This window comes from Monodelphis domestica, chromosome 1 (assembly GCF_027887165.1).
Source record: "Monodelphis domestica isolate mMonDom1 chromosome 1, mMonDom1.pri, whole genome shotgun sequence".
NCBI classification, from domain to species: domain Eukaryota; kingdom Metazoa; phylum Chordata; class Mammalia; order Didelphimorphia; family Didelphidae; genus Monodelphis; species Monodelphis domestica.
The window spans coordinates 722734985-722748458 of record NC_077227.1 but is presented as its reverse complement, the minus strand read 5'-3'; the positions used below and the strand labels follow the sequence as shown (position 1 = coordinate 722748458).

The window sequence follows — 13474 nt, the reverse complement described above, 5'->3', positions numbered from 1 at the left end:
GTTAACTTAGCCCACCCCAAAGGAAAACTTAGATTACTATGGAATGAGGAACTAGCCATGCCAACTCAACCCTGAAGAAACTCAGCTCAGCTGAAGGGGCTCTGCTAAAATAAAGGACTTGATTTATTATTGCAGTGATTATAGATCTCTTAATCTAGAGGCTATCTAGGTTAGGCTTTGAAACAAAAATAAATCAGCAGAATAATCAAATATTAACTTAATCAAGTGTGATTTATTTCACAACCATTAAGACCCTGGGTTTGGGCATTTATTCAATGGATACTACAGTCAAGTAGTGCTATGAAAAGAAGGAAGAAATTATATCTGAGCACAGAGTTAATAGAGGGAAAAGATCCCTTCGGGTGTTGAATTACTTTAAAATGTTTTCTTTCCCTTAAGCATTATAGAGTGTTTATTTAAAGTTGCATGAGCCTGATTTTTATATTTAATGTGGAAAGACGGTTCAATTGGAGGACACGAGCAAAGGAGGTGAGCAAACTCTGCAGCTGGAATTTCAACTTTCCCCTCAAAGATCAGCCTGCTGTTAAGCTTCCATTCCCCATCTGTCTTGTTTCTGGTATTGATTCCAAGACAGAAGGTAAGGGTTTTAAAAATAATTTTTAAAAAATGCTATCCCACTTCAGAGAGTACAGATTAAAGCATGCTTTAAAAAAAAACAAAACACTTTTTTCTTGAGTTATTTTATGTTTTCCTTTGCAACATGCTAATATGAAAATGTGTTTTGTAAAATTTCACCATATAATGGATAGCATATTGTTTGCTATAAGGAGAGAAGTGAATATGAAACTCAATTTTTAAAAAATGAATGTTTAAAATGTTTACATTTAATTGGGAAGATTTAATGAAATAAAATGTTTCTGGAAACTATTAAGTATTTAATTTGATATGTATAGCTTTAAAATGGCTAAAATTTGGAGAATATTCTATTTGTGCAGGGTCATCAGACCTGCTGACATGTTGTAAAGTTCTAAAGTAATAAAGTTTGAGAAATTAAGAACACTTTCAGTCAAAGTGGGAGGACTTACAAGTTTGTTTATGGTAAAGGGTGAGTTCAATCTGATAGATTATTTGACCATCACTTATGAGCATTATATATATATATATATATATATATATATATATATATATATATATATCACGAGCAGCCTATGACAACTACAGAGGCATCTCACTACTCTCCACTGCTGGAAAGATCCTCGCCCTTGTTATACTCAACAGACTCCTATCATCTGTTTCAGAGCAGAACCTGCCTGAATCACAATGTGGCTTCCGACCAGATCGCAGCACCATCGACATGGTCTTCACAGTGAGGCAAATGCAGGAAAAATGCCTTGAGCAGAACCTGAGTCTCTACATTGTCTTCATAGACCTGACAAAGGCTTTCGACACAGTGAACAGGGACACATTGTGGGTGATCCTCAGCAAGCTCGGTTGCCCAGCAAAATTCGTCAAACTGATCCAGCTCTTTCATGTCGACATGACAGGGGAAGTCCTATCTGGTGGAGAGAAAATTTGGATCACTTCAACATCTCCAATGGCGTGAAACAAGGCTGTGTCCTCGCTCCGGTACTATTCAACCTATACTTCACCCAAGTATTACGACATGCTGTGATGGATCTAGACCTGGGTGTCTACATCAAATACCGACTGGATGGCTCACTATTCGATCTTCGCCGCCTGACTGCAAAAACAAAGACAACAGAGAGACTCATCCTGGAAGTTCTCTTTGCAGATGACTGTGCTCTCATGGCCCACCAAGAAAATCATCTCCAAACCATTGTGGACAGGTTCTCCACCGCAACAAAAATGTTTGGCCTGACTATCAGCCTCAACAAAACAGAGGTGCTGTTCCAACCTGCACCAGGGAGGCCAACGAACCAGCCATGCATTACAATCAACGGCATGCAGCTTTCTAACATCAACACCTTCAAGTACCTGGGCAGCACCATCGCCAACGCCGGGTCCCTAGACCACGATATCAATGCCAGGATCCAAAAGGCCAGCCAGGCACTCGGGCGGCTGCGCTCCAAAGTCCTCCAACACAGAGGTGTAAGCACTGCGACGAAGCTCAAAGTGTACAACGCAGTGGTCCTCAGCTCACTCCTGTATGGTTGCGAGACATGGACACTGTACCGGAAGCACATGAAGCAGCTGGAGCAATTCCACCAACACTCCCTCTGGTCAATCGTGAGGATCTGATGGCAGGACAGAATCAACAATCAGGAAGTCCTCGACAGAGCCAACTCCACCAGCATCGAAGTCCTGGTCCTCAAAACCCAGCTACGATGGTCTGGACACGTCATCCGCATGGACCCACAGCGAATACCAAGACAGGTATTCTACGGTGAACTGTCAGCTGGATTCAGGAAACAAAGCCGACCAAAGAAAAGATTCAAGGATCAGCTAAAGTCAATCTTGAAGTGGGCTGGCATGACACCAAAGCAACTAGAACTTGCTGCCTCTGGCAGAAGCTGCTGGCGAACCCACATTAACCATGCCGTCACCACCTTTGAAGATGAGCGACGTCGACGTCTTGCCGCTGGGTGTGAACGCTGACACCAGGCCACACCTGCACCTCCTGTAACAACTGGCGTTCCATGCCCCACGTGCCACAGACTGTGCGCCTCAGTCTTTGGACTCCAAAGCCACATGAGGGTACATCAGTAGTTGATAATGCACAAAGACAATAGTCATTCTCGGTCACCGAGAAACTACCACTATTATAGCTGTTAATAAATAATATGAATTGAAGATATATATTCAAGCCAACATAGTAACAATACTTTAGATTCAAAGATGTAATTTTTGCTTTAGGGGATAATAGGCAATATAGATTGTCTGGAGGTTTATACGTATGTGTCAAATTCTAGAATGTACTTAACCTTAATTTCTAATGATTTGTGTTCCCAGAAGGATTTAAACTTGAAAGGATTAAAAAGATAACATTTTGAATATGCTTATTGTTAATAGTCTTTGCAACATAAGAAAAACAATAACCTACCTCCAAGTAATGATTAGTGAAAATTTAATATTTGAGGTAAAATTTCTTTGGATTGTGATTTGATATTGTTCTGAGTTTTTATTTCAGGTATAACTATCTGAATTGTCATTAAGCCAACAGTCCACAATTCAAGGAAAATGTCATGTGCTGCCCTAAGGGAAGTGAAGTCTGAGAATTGCTACAGGTAGATGGCTGTGCTGGGAAGGTTCAGGGAGCTATTTTTAATTAGGCCAAATGACTTGAATTCTCTCAGCACAGCCAAAGACTCTCAATATTTACTTACTTTGGGTCATTGTCCTGGACAGAGAAAACAGAAGCCTAAAGATGGAATGGTTCTGCTGCCTGTCCCTTGTCAGGTGGCTTATAGCATCCATCCCCATCAGTGGCCCTGGCCCTGCTTTGGTCCTTTGCTTTCCCTCAACCTAGCTTTAAAACAAACAAAAAAAAAAACCTAATCCCAAGCCAGCCTTTCTGCTGTCCTTCCTTTCTCAACTGTTGGCTTTAGCCCCCTGGACCTGTTCCCCCTGTCCTTTGCCAACTGCTGTCCTGATTCTTTGACCTGTCCTCACCCCCACCCTTTAGCTGAGGGAAGGAAGCACAGCACAGTGCTTTGGGCATCCACCAGACATTCCTGTTTTCATTCTCCAGAAAAATTATTTTCCTTCAGGTCTCCCTCCTTATGTCCTTGGGGAATTCTCCAGGCACTCAGCGAGTATCTGATAAGTGCTAGTGGACTTGTACCGACAGGTGGCCCTAATACACAGACAGTTGGTAGGAATGATTGCAGGGCTGAATTAGATTTGTGTAAACTGAGGCACAAACTCTATGAAACTTGGAACTCTTTCCCTCATAGGGGGAGCAAACACTTTGGAGCTGGCTGAGACCCCGAGCACCTCTATCTCACTTTCCACAAACCAAGAGATAATGGAGAGAGAGGATACTTCGAAATCAAGATAATCTTTATTAAACAATGACATACATGTGCAAAAAATCGATCTGATACAAATTAGCACTTAGTAGTTGATCAGCAGCTACTTTTTACAATTCTTAGTGAAAAGAGGCAGGAAATGGGCTGGAATGGGTAGATCCAGGGATGGATCCGGGTATTATCCCCAAGACCACGGGACAGATTGAAGTGACTCAGTGACTTTAGCTGAGGCCAAGAGATAAATTCCACCAGAGAGGAGTGGGACCAGACCTGCCCAAGTATTTTGGCTAGTTATTTTGGGATAGTTTTGCCCAGAGTGGAAGGAGACAGGGCAAGCCCACCCAGTCGGGCTGTAATTTGGTTCTCCAAATCGCTCCGAAATTAGGGCATCTCTAACGTATCACAATAATTTACACAACTTCGAGGAGAAAGAACTCCTTTCCACCCAAAAGCCCACATCACAGGTCTGAGATCCCGGGATTTGAGACTCTTTGCAGCAACCGGGGCTCAGGAGATCACATCCAGGAATACACGAAGGAAGAGGGCAGGGTTACCGGTCAGTAAAAGCCTGGTGAGGTAGAGACAATATCCAGGAAGGAAGGAAGAGTGGTGAGTCTCAGGCATGCGCAGAAGATGCTGCAGCCATTGAACTACGATTCCCAGAAGGCGTCGTTCACTTAGACCGTATTTTCCAAGGCCAAAGGAGCAGTGATTGGCTCGTCCTTCTTCCGTCATTTCCGCCCCACCCTCTCCGCCGTTTCCATGCTTTCCAGTGGCTATTTCCCTTAATTTTCCCTGACCAACCTGGGCAGAGTGAGTGGGAGTCCAAAGAAGCGGGGTTAGGCGAAGGTGGAGTGCGGTGGTGCGACGTGTGCGGAGCACCAGGGGCTGGTAGGGGAACCGAGAGAGAAAGAAAGAAGCGTTCGCCCGAGGGTGAATAGAGCGTGGTGGGGGGCCCTAGCTCAGAGGCGAATTAGAGACTTTTGGGGGCGGAGCGGGTTGAGATTCCTCCTCGTCACGTGATCCTGAGTCCAGCCCTTCCAAGTTTGAGTCCTCCCTACTCTACCTAGAGTTAGAGGCTGTGAGCTCCTCGTAGCTCCTATTTAGAGCCTTGGTCCATCCTCCCTGAGCCCTCATCTCTTCCCAGCATCTTCCTGAGTAACACGTCCTCCAGAAACCCTTCCCTAGCACTGATCAGGGCCCTCCGCATCCTGAAACCACCACCTTGTGAATGTTCTCCTGTTTTATTTCCAAAGAGATTCTGTACTCCAGACAGTCACCTTCAGGAGAGCAAGGACTGTTTCCTTCTGGTCCTGTCCGAAGCCTCCTCCCTGGTATCGCCCCCCCCCCCCCATGAAGAAATGAGAATCAGTGTCCTGTGAGGAAAGGAGGCCCAGTCTGAGCCCTACTTCTCATAATGCTCATTTCCTCATCAGCTATATTCTCTTAGGAGGTGGGAGTCCTGAGAAGGACGGGATGGCCCCTGTGCCCCTGCCAGCCAGGCTCCGCCAGGTAAGTGCCAGTTGCTTCTTTCCTGAAATTCCACTTCAGGTCAGACACCTTGGGCACATTTCTTTCCATGCGCTCCCACTCTGGAAATTGTGCCTTTCTGAGAATCATATATTTAGGGCTAAAGTTAAATAAAGATCATCGAATGTATCCTCGACAAAAATATTACATTTACTTTAGGTTTTTCTTTAACTATTTTTAAATTTTGAGTTCCAATTTTTTTCCCTTCCTGGAGCCACTTCCCCACCCATTGAGAAGCCAAGCAACCAGATGGAAAACCTTTCCATATTAGTCATGTTGAAAAAAGAAAAGTAAAGTGAAAAATACCATCCTTCAATTTACACTCAAAATTAATCAGTTTCTCTTCATTTTTTTTATCATGAGTCCTTGGGAATATTTTTTTGAATCATTATATCGATCATGGTAGCTGTCTTTCAGGGTTGATCATTGGTACAATATTGCAGTTACTGTACCATGTTCTCTTGAGTTCTGCTCAGCTTCACTTTCTGTCAGCTCAGACATGTCTTCACAGGTTTTTCTGAAATCCTTTTGCTCAAGCTAGGTAGCACAGTGGAAGAGTTCCAGGCCTGAGAGGACCTGGGTTCAAGACACTTCCTGTCCTTGTGACCCTGGGAAACTCACAACCCCCAATTGCCTAGCCCTTACTGCTTGCCAGAAATTAAGGGTAAAAAAAAAAAAGAACGAAATCCTTTTGCTCATCATTTCTTATAAAACAACAGTATTGCATTAAAATCTTATACCACAACTTGTGCAGCTATTTCCCATTCACAGACATTTCCTCAGCTTCCAATTCTTTAGCACCACAAAAGAAACAGCTATAATTGTTTGTGTACATGTAGGTCTGTTTTTCTTTTATTTCTTTGGGATAAAGACCTAGTAGTAGTATTCTTGGGTCAAAGGATATGTGCGGTTTTATAGCCCTTTTGGCATAGTTCCAAATTATTCTTCAGAATGGTTGAATCGCTTTACATCTCCACAAACGTAGTGTTCCAATTTTTCCACATTCCCCTCTAGCATTTATCATTTTTTCTCACTTATTAGTTGATCTGATAGGTGAGAGGTGACTTATCAGAATTATTTTCATTTGAATTTCTCTAATTGGTGATTTAGAACATTTTTTCATATGACTATTGATAAGTTTTATTTCTTCTGAAAAGTGCCTGTTTATACCCTTTGACAACTTTTCAATTGGGGAATGACAATAAATTTGACCCAGTTCCCTCTATATTTGAGAAATGAGGCCTTATTCAGAGAAATTGCTATAAAACCTTTTTTCCTGCTTGCTTTCTAATTTTAGAACCACTGTTTTTATTTTTGAAGAACTTGGATTTTATGTGATCAAAATTAATCATTTTACATTCTGTGATCCTCTCTTTTTGGTCATAAGTCCCTCAAAATTGTCCTGGTGATGTATTGCTGAGAATAGCAAAGTCTTTCACAGTTGATCATTCCACAATATTGCAGTTACTGTGTACAAGATTCTCCTGGTTCTGCTTTTTTCATTCTGCATCAGTTCCTGTAAATCCTTCCAGCTCTTTCTGAAATAATATCTTCTTTTTTTTTTTAAACCCTTACCTTCCATCTTAGAATCAACACTGTGTATTGGTTCCAAAGCAGAAGAATGGTAAGGACTAGGCAATTGGGGTCAAGTGACTTGACCAGGGTCACATAGCTGGGAAGTGTCTGAGGTCAGATTTGAACCTAGTACCTCCTGTCTCTAGGCCTGTCTCTCAATCAGCACCCAGCTGCCCCCTGAAACCATCAATTTTTGCATCACTAACATATACCAGACTTTGTTTAGCCATTTCCTAATTGATGGGCATCCCTTCAGATTCCAATTCTTTGCCACCACAAAAAGAGCAGCTATGAATATTTTTGTACAAGTAGATCCTTACCTCCCCTTTTTTTTTTTATTTCTTTGGGATACAGACCTAGTAATGGTATTACTGGATGAAAGGATGTGCATTCTTTTATAGCCTCTAGTGCTCCTCATAGAAATGGATATTGTATTATATTAATAGCTTTTTCTGTATCAATATCATTTTTGTTGTTTTTCTTACTGACATGATCAGTTATGCTTATACTTTTCCTAATATTGAATCGGCTCTGCATTCCTGCTATATATATATATATATATATATATATTATATATATATATATATATATATATATAATATATATATATATATATATATGGCCTAGTTCATAGTATACGATCCCTACGGTCTAGTGCTATAATCTCTTCTAATATTTTCTTTTACAGTTTCTGCCTTGGTATCCATTAGGGAAATAGGTTTGTTGCCTTCTTTCTTTGTTTTTGTTCTTCTTAATTTAGTTACCAAAAACTATACTATACAGCAGTAATCATTAAAACAATCTGATATTGGCTAAGAAATAGAATAGTGGATCATTAGACTAGTTTAGGTAATTAACACATGGCAGTTAAAATCCATAACAACTTAGTTTTAGATAAAGCTAGAGACCCAAGCTTTTGGGAGAAAGAACTTGCTATTTGACAAAAACTGCTCAGAAAACTGAAAAACAGTATGGCAGAAACTAGGCATTAACTAATATTTCACACTATACATCAGGATAAAATAAAAGTGGACACTTGATCTAGAAATAAAAACTTATAAAATGAGAGGAACATGGAAATGTGTCACAGGAAAGGTCCAGCCTCACTCACATCTCCAGGGGTTCCCAACAGGTGGCAGTTGGTCAGTCAAGAAAATAACAAATGGAAAACAGCTGTTTATCTTTCTGTCATGGGCATGCTTTGCACCTGATAGCTGCTCCGCCAGTCCCAGGCCTGGTGTTTTATTTTTATATCCATTTTTTTTGGCACACAGATACATTACCTAATACACATGTCTAAATAGCGATAATTGGAAAAGTGATACATTAACTTTTAACAAATCACTTGATTAACATTCTGTATTCTTGTATTATGATTACAGATCCTTGACAGAATAAAGGTCCCAACAGGTTTTTTTTTGTTTTTTTTTTTCTGGAGGTGGATAGGATTCTTTGTGGTAAGCCCCTCAGAATTCTCTGGGATCATTGTATGGATAAGAATAGTTAAGTCTTTCATTGATCATCAGAAAGTATTACTGTTACTATGAACAATGTTCTCCTGATTTGACTCTTCATCAGTTCATGTAGATCTTTCTAGCTTTTTATGAAATTATCCTGCTTATCCTTATAGCATGATAGTATTGCATCACCATCATAGTGTCAGAGATTGTACAACCATTGCCCAATAAATAAACAGCCCATCAATTTTCAGTTCTTTGCTACTACAAAGAAAGCTTTTGTACAAGTATATACATTCTCCCCCAACCCCCTTTTTTTAAATCTCTGAGAAACAGACTTAGTAGTAGTGTTATTGGATGAAAGGTTTTGATAGTCCTTTGGACATAATTCCAAATATATTCTAATTTGAACCAGAAACTGTATTGGATGACAAATAAATAAATGAAACTATCCCTATTAGCAAGGAGTTTACTTTCAAGCTTCATAACAGTCAGAGCTATACTTAGATAAGCACAAATATTTTTGATGTTTCAGGAATCAATGACCTTCAAGGATGTGGCTGTGGAATTCACCTGGGAGGAGTGGAGATATTTGAATCCATCTCAGAAAAAGTTGTACAGGGATGTGATGCTGGAGAACTATAGGAACTTGGTCTTCTTGGGTAAAAACAGCTAATCCTTTGGAGTCTTGATATATAAAATATAGACTTTGAAGATGTTAACCTTTATTCTTTAATATATAAGAGGAAGATACTCTATATCCTATTGTAGGCAAGATACAGAGTACTTGTGCTATCTATTTCCAGGGAAAATGTCTTTACTTCATGTGTCTGGAAATTTTCTTGATTTGTTGTTATCCTTGAGAATGTATCTTCCCCTCTCTTTTACTTCAAGTCCAATATTATCTATTTAATCTTAGTGTAATTATGATCATATACACAAAGTATTCCCACTATCTAAGCCAGGAATGAGTCAAATGAACTATTTTTCCTCAGGCCTACTCTGTAATCTATTCCCCAAAAATATAAAATATCTTTCACTAGATCCTTGGAATATTTCTATCATATCTATTGCTTTTCCCAAAGAGAGCTTAAAGAAGTAGTCATAAAATCTTTTAAGTGTTATGAATGGGTTTTTTTTTATGAATGGTTTTTTTAATGTAAGTTTTCTCCTAACAATATCCCTGCCTCTCTCTATGTATGATTAAAAAACTCGGGCATAATCAACTAACATTACCAGTGCCCTTGATGTTATAAGATAAATTCTGCAGCTTTATGATTTTCCCAACTTTCTCTTAAGAGTTGGAAGAAATATTTCAGTTATCTAATTTGTGGTAGAATTATGAGATGACTATCCTTTTTTAGCCCTTTTTTATTTTTAATGAACAGGATTTGCAATTTCCAAACCAGAAGTGATCCACCATTTGGAAAGAAAAGAAGCATTTTGGAGGCCAGAGTCAGATATTCCAAGAAACAACTGTCCAGGTGACTACATAAAAACTAAATAGATGAGTCATTGCAAACTACAGCTCTTGTTGATCATTTTAGGTCAAAACACTCATAAAATATTGAACAAAATGGCCTTATTAAAACTTCTCTGGCCTGTTCAGAAGAGCTGAGACTTCATAACTCATTAAATTTTGTTGTATATCTTTACTCAAATGTACCTCCATTCTTAAAAGAAATTGTTGCCTGAATAAGAGGGAGGTAATTCTTTTCTGTTCGTTGGAAATTATCTTAAGCTGCATAGTCCTGATTCGCTTACACGAAGTCATTCTCCTTTTTAAATAAAAACATTACATAAAATATTAACAATTTGCCTTTTTGCTTTTGAGTCACCTTCTTACATTTTCTTCTGTGTTGCTTTTATAATTATGTTACTTTGCTACTGTTACTTTTTAAAATATTTAATCACAATCCAATTCCCCTTCAGTCTGTCATTTTATGTCATTCTGGTTTCTTTTAGCTTTGAAATTATGTTCATAAAAGCATAATAATAATTGTTTAGCCATTACCCCATCATTGGACCTATACATTTTTAATATTTTACTATTTCACAATCGCTTTTGTGATTATTTTTGAGTGAGATCTTTGTTTGCTTTCAATATCATTTTTTTAACATAGGCCTAGTAGTGAAAACACTAGGTCAAAAGATATGAACAGTTTTATAGCTTTGTCTGAAATAGCTTTTATTATTTTTCAGAGAAATGGCAACTGCATCTTAATAAGTACTTATTTCAGATTAACTATCAAAAAATGTTGTCATCTGAAAGTATCTTTGTTAATTGATAGCTATTTGATGATTCCTACAAATTGTTTTCATTTTTACTTCTTTGACTACCAGAGTGTAATGTTTCAGATTTAATAATTTACCTTAAGAGAACTATTTCTAGGTCTTTATCTTACAAATTTAAATCAATTCCTTACAAAGTAGATATCATTTTAGAGGAAATTTAAAGCAGCAATTGTCTTAGATGATCTCCTTTCTTCATATTCTTTATTCTCTTTACTTCTTGTCTCCATCTTGTCCTAAGTTTATACTTTATACATCTATACATGTTCCCTCTGAGTAATCATACTTTTCACATTTGGTAAACTGTGATCCTTAGTGGAAAAGCATGAGAATAACTTTAAAACCTCTGAGCAACTAAGAACCTTGGGAAAGGGAAATTGAGGCAGGATTAGTTAATTAGCTCTTTATTCTTCTTTTCAGAAAGCAAAGAATTTACAGGAGATAATCCTTATGAATGTGGTGAATATACAAAGACCTTCAGGAACAATGAACATCTTCCTGTGCTTCAGAGAACTCATACTGGAGAATTATTTTATGAACAGAAGAAGTGTGGGAAGGCTCTCCACTGGAACTCAGAATTTACTCGACATCAGATGATTCATACTGGGGAGGAACCTTATGAATGTAATGAATGTGAAAAAACCTTTAGGCAGAAAATACAGCTTTATGTACATCAGAGCATTCATACTCCAGAGATTCCCCATCAATGTAAGGAGTATGGGAAAGCCTTCCTCTGCAACTCTGAACTTTTAGAACATCAAAGAATTCATTCTAGAGAGGAACCTTATGAATGTAGTAAATGTGGTAAGGCCTTCAGGAGTAACATACAACTTAATGTTCATCAGAGAATTCATACTGAAAAAATTCTTCATGAAAATGAGGAATTTGAGAAAGCCTTCCATTGCACCTCACTTCTTAATCATCGTGCTGCAGAGAAACCTTATGAATGTAGTAAATGTAAGGAGTCCTTCAGGAGTAAAACACTACTTACTGTACATGAAAGAATTCATACTGGAAAGATGCTCTATGAATGTAGAGAGTGTGGGAAGACTTTCCCCTACAACTCACGACTTATTCAACATCAAAGAATTCATACTGGAGAAAAACCTTATGAATGTAGTGAATGTGGGAAGGCTTTCCTTTACAACTCACGACTTATTCAACATCAAAGAATTCATACTGGAGAGATGCTTTATGAATGTAGAGAGTGTGGGAAGGCTTTCCTCTACAACTCACGACTTACTCAACATCAAAGAATTCATACTGGAGAGAAACCTTATGAATGTAATTTATGTGGGAAATTCTTCAAGTGGCAGCAAGATCTTAATGTGCATCAGAGAATTCATACTGGAGAGAAACCTTATGAATGTAGTGAATGTGGAAAGGCCTTCAGGAGGAAGACACTACTTACTGAGCATCAGAAAATTCATACAGGAGAGAAACCTTATGAATGTAGTGAATGTGGGAAGGCCTTCAGAAGGAAAACACTACTTACTGTGCATCAGAGGATTCATACTGGAGAGATTCTTTATGAATGTAAAGAGTGTGGGAAAGTTTTCCCCTACAACTCAGGACTTATTCAACATCAAAGAATTCATACTGGAGAAAAACCTTATGAGTGTATTGAATGTGGGAAGGCTTTTAGGAAGAAGTCAAAGCTTACTATGCATCAGAGAATTCATACTGGAAAAAAACCTTAAGAATGTAATGTATGTGGGAAGGCTTTCCATGGGACTGTATATCTTACTCAACATCAGAACATTCATGTTGAAAAGAGACATTATAAATGTAATGAATGTGGGAAGACTTTCAGACTGAAGACGCAACTTACTCAATATCAAAGAATTCATCCAGGTGTATAAATGGAGTTTTTGAACCTTTGGTCTTCATCCCCCAGAAGTCCTTTAGTATTCCCCCAAATTCCCTTTAATCTCTCCTGTGTCTCCACGTTTGCATGATCACATTATTGTTTTATATGTTCTGTAGCTCCTCCCTCTTTCTTCTCTTGTGACCCAAGCTATTAGGCAGATTTTACTCTAGGTTTTTATTTCAAGTTATTATTTATAAATCTTTTAAAATATAATACTTTAGTTATTGTATATTTTAAAACCCACACAGGAGAGAAGCTTTAAGAGTATAATAGATGTGGGAAACCCTTTTGTCTGATGACACTATTTTATGTTCATCAGAGAATTCTTCCTGGAAAGAGAATTTCTCCCTGAATGTAAGGAATATGGGATGGCCCTGTGTTGCAACTCACATTTTGTTAAAAATTAAATAATTCATACTGGAGAGAAACCTTATGAATGTAGTGAATAAAGAAGTCTTTAGCACTAATAACTACACTATCCCCATGCTACCATAGGCTTGCTATATGTGTTTATCAAATTTTATTACTTTTTCCTCAATGTAAGGGGAAAAAACATTTTTTTTAAGTTTTTTATTACTTTTTCATTGGGGACAGGATGGGGTTGATGAAGGTTAGGAAACCCCATTGAATTATATAACATCTGACATAAATCTTTAAGAAATTCAGCTAATAGTATATTTTGATCCTAATTCAGCCCTTTTCATTAGTGCAGATTGAAAAAAGGATAGTAAGTAGATGTTTTGTTTATTATTTCATCTAGCTATTTCCTTTAAAATCTTAAAGGGAAAGTTGGAGATTGG

The 13474-nt window shown here is 38.3% G+C and overlaps 1 protein-coding gene across 2 annotated transcripts; it reads left to right on the top strand.

The window, feature by feature from the left end:
* Window positions 1-4599: 4599 nt before the first annotated feature.
* LOC100029061 (zinc finger protein 420-like) lies at window positions 4600-13141 on the top strand. Of its 2 annotated transcripts, none has more exons than XM_056813017.1 (5): window positions 4600-4763; window positions 5401-5462; window positions 9048-9174; window positions 9901-9996; window positions 11225-13141. In XM_056813017.1, exons 2-5 carry the CDS (start codon window positions 5427-5429, stop codon window positions 12502-12504), a joined length of 1539 nt encoding a protein of 512 aa, XP_056668995.1. In that variant the 5' UTR covers window positions 4600-4763; window positions 5401-5426; the 3' UTR covers window positions 12505-13141. The 2 variants fall into 2 exon arrangements, with proteins under 2 accessions (XP_056668995.1, XP_056668990.1); XM_056813012.1 differs by having other exon boundaries at window positions 4603-4763; window positions 5387-5462.
* The last annotated feature ends 333 nt before the right edge of the window (window positions 13142-13474 follow it).